The following is a 2,500-nucleotide window of genomic DNA, read 5'->3' on the forward strand; positions in this document are numbered from 1 at the left end:
CGCAAGAACAAGTTGCTGGCGATTACCCACACATTAAAGCAACAATGTCTGAACTTTAGATATCTATTATTACTGATCAAGGTACCACTTCTTGTATGGTTACCTTGATTTTGCACAGTCAGCAAAGAAAAACCAAGACTTGGGGAACAACAAATTATCAAACTGGAAAGGGGGTCAAAAACATAATTTAGACAAAGAACAGACAACCTTAAGAAAGCCACTGGTTTTATATCAAGCAGAGTTCACAACTGTGGATTTGTGGTTTTCATTAACTGTAATAGTGATTATCTGGATGTGCAGATATAAGCATTGGAGAAAATTATTCACAAGTGTCTGATATACCTATAGGGATTATTATAAGTATTGCTAGACATTTTAGCTAATCATTAATGGTCTCAGTTTTCAAAATTTATCAGAATGTCTCACTTTACAGACTGTTATGGTGCTTCAGCTCTAAATGGGTAACAACCACCTAAATGCTAAATTAGTCAGTATGAATGTGAGGGGCCAAACTGCTGGTCCATAACCCATACAGTTAGTAAATTGCTCTGGTACTTAAAGTGGAGAATGAGAGTAGAAACTTGAGGGGTTTCACAGATAAACATGAAGAACTACCATCATATGTAAATCATCCTTAGCAAAGGCAGTATACTAAAACAGTTGGTTTGTTGTTAACTCTGTGAAGAGATGGGATATGAGAATCATAAAAAAGTGGATGAATAAAAAGATGGAAAACAAATTCCAAGAGTACAATGATGAATTATGAAGAGAAAAAATAAGACAAACTACTAGCCATATAAATGAATCAGAGATAAGACAAGAAGAATGTGTACTATTCTAAATCTATAACATACTAGAGTTAATGATAGTAATGGTAATGATTTTCAAGTTGCCCATAGATAACTAAACTCAAAACAGTCATAACTTTCAGTCACAAAAATTGTACAGAATAAGGTACATTTGGAAAATAAATATGGTTTGTATTTAGGAAGAAAGAAAAAAAAATACACAGGATTTAATGAACTGTATAAGAAGTGAGGAGGATTGACCACACACACACACACAAAAAAAAACTGAAACACAATCCGGAAACATTTACTTCACATACCAAACAATGATTAGTGCTATAAATTGTATACCTAACAATGATTATAAATAACTATAACCATTAACAATATGATACATACAATACTTAAAAACAAAAAAACATACTCTAGATCTCACCTTACACACACACACATTATATATACACACATGATAATCAATTCTTCACCAATTTTTCACATTGCTATGCAATGTACAACACCTATCTCATCATCAAAGCTTTCCAACCACTACTAAAAAAAGAAAGAAAAGAAACTTACATCCATTCTAATAACCCTTACACCAAAGCATACAAAGGGACTAACCTTAAAGGAATGGAAGATGGCAAAGTGAGTTCTCCTCTGACGTGTCCGACAGATGATATTCTGTGGCACTCTGGATTTGGAGTCGCTGTTGGCTTCTCGTCTGTAGCGATAGTCCTGCAAATACCATGATTGTTACAGTTTATATATATATTTGTTTGTCCTGTTTTATTATTAGAATTTTTTTGATCCTTGCAGATGAGACCTATTGGCACATTTAAAAATAAATTACCTTGACAAAATGTTAAATAAATAATATGAAATGCATCCAAATAAAATATAAAATAATGAATACAAGGAAAAGGAAACAAATAACCCTTTTCTAATAACAAAGGCATATATTCACCATGAATCGACATACAAGAAGAAGAAGAAAAAGAAGAGGAAGAAAGAGAAGAAGAAGGAAAAAGGAGAGGAGGAAGGAGAAGAAGAAGAAGAAGAAGAAGGAGAGGAAGGAGATGAAGGAGAGGACGAAGGAAGAGGAAAGGAAAAAAGAAGGAGAGACCAAGAAGATGAAACATGACACCCAAATACCCACTTGAGGAGCATCCATGCGCGTGAAGGCCGCTGGGGGTAGAAACAAGGGCGCAGGACGGTTAAGCCAGTCGGCCTTTTCCATTCCCTGAGGGACAAGCTGGTCATAGACACACTCCTGGGCATGGCTGTCTTCGGTGTTGACTAGAGGAACATATTGAAAGTCACACAGATCTGTCGGTGAGGGGAACAAAAAAGGGTGGGATTACTGGCTTAGGAGATACAGAGTATGTATTCCTGATAATTATAGTAATGAAAATATGAACTACTAGTTGGGATGGATTACTGGATTACTGATTTTTTTACTTTATATCCAATAACAAGCACATATATGTAACCCAATTGAAAGGATGCTTCAATGCTTCCCAAAAAAACAGACAACACATTACAGAGAAGGACAAAGCAGACTTACTGTTAAATTTGTACATAGTATGAACAACGCCTATGAGTTCTGATCTCACTGAGGTGCTTGAGTCTCCCTCCGGTGGGGTGGGGTCCTCGGAACTACTCCCGGCAACTGCTTCTGGAACTGAGATTACTAAATTAGTGAAGGTGTGGCT

General features: G+C 35.9%; 1 protein-coding gene across 2 annotated transcripts in view; it reads right to left on the reverse strand.

The window, feature by feature from the left end:
- The window catches only part of LOC125039878 (general transcription factor 3C polypeptide 5-like), a 19,955-nt gene that overhangs the window by 10,175 nt on the left and 7,280 nt on the right, over nt 1-2,500 (reverse strand). For both annotated transcript variants that reach the window (XM_047634217.1, XM_047634216.1), the window contains exons 4-6: nt 2,353-2,469; nt 1,945-2,114; nt 1,410-1,523 (exon numbers count right to left, since the gene is read on the reverse strand). In XM_047634217.1, the coding sequence (XP_047490173.1) occupies nt 1,410-1,523; nt 1,945-2,114; nt 2,353-2,469 (401 nt within the window). The remainder of the gene's footprint in view (nt 1-1,409; nt 1,524-1,944; nt 2,115-2,352; nt 2,470-2,500) is intronic.

The sequence above is a fragment of the Penaeus chinensis genome, chromosome 28 (assembly GCF_019202785.1).
Source record: "Penaeus chinensis breed Huanghai No. 1 chromosome 28, ASM1920278v2, whole genome shotgun sequence".
NCBI lineage: Eukaryota > Metazoa > Arthropoda > Malacostraca > Decapoda > Penaeidae > Penaeus > Penaeus chinensis.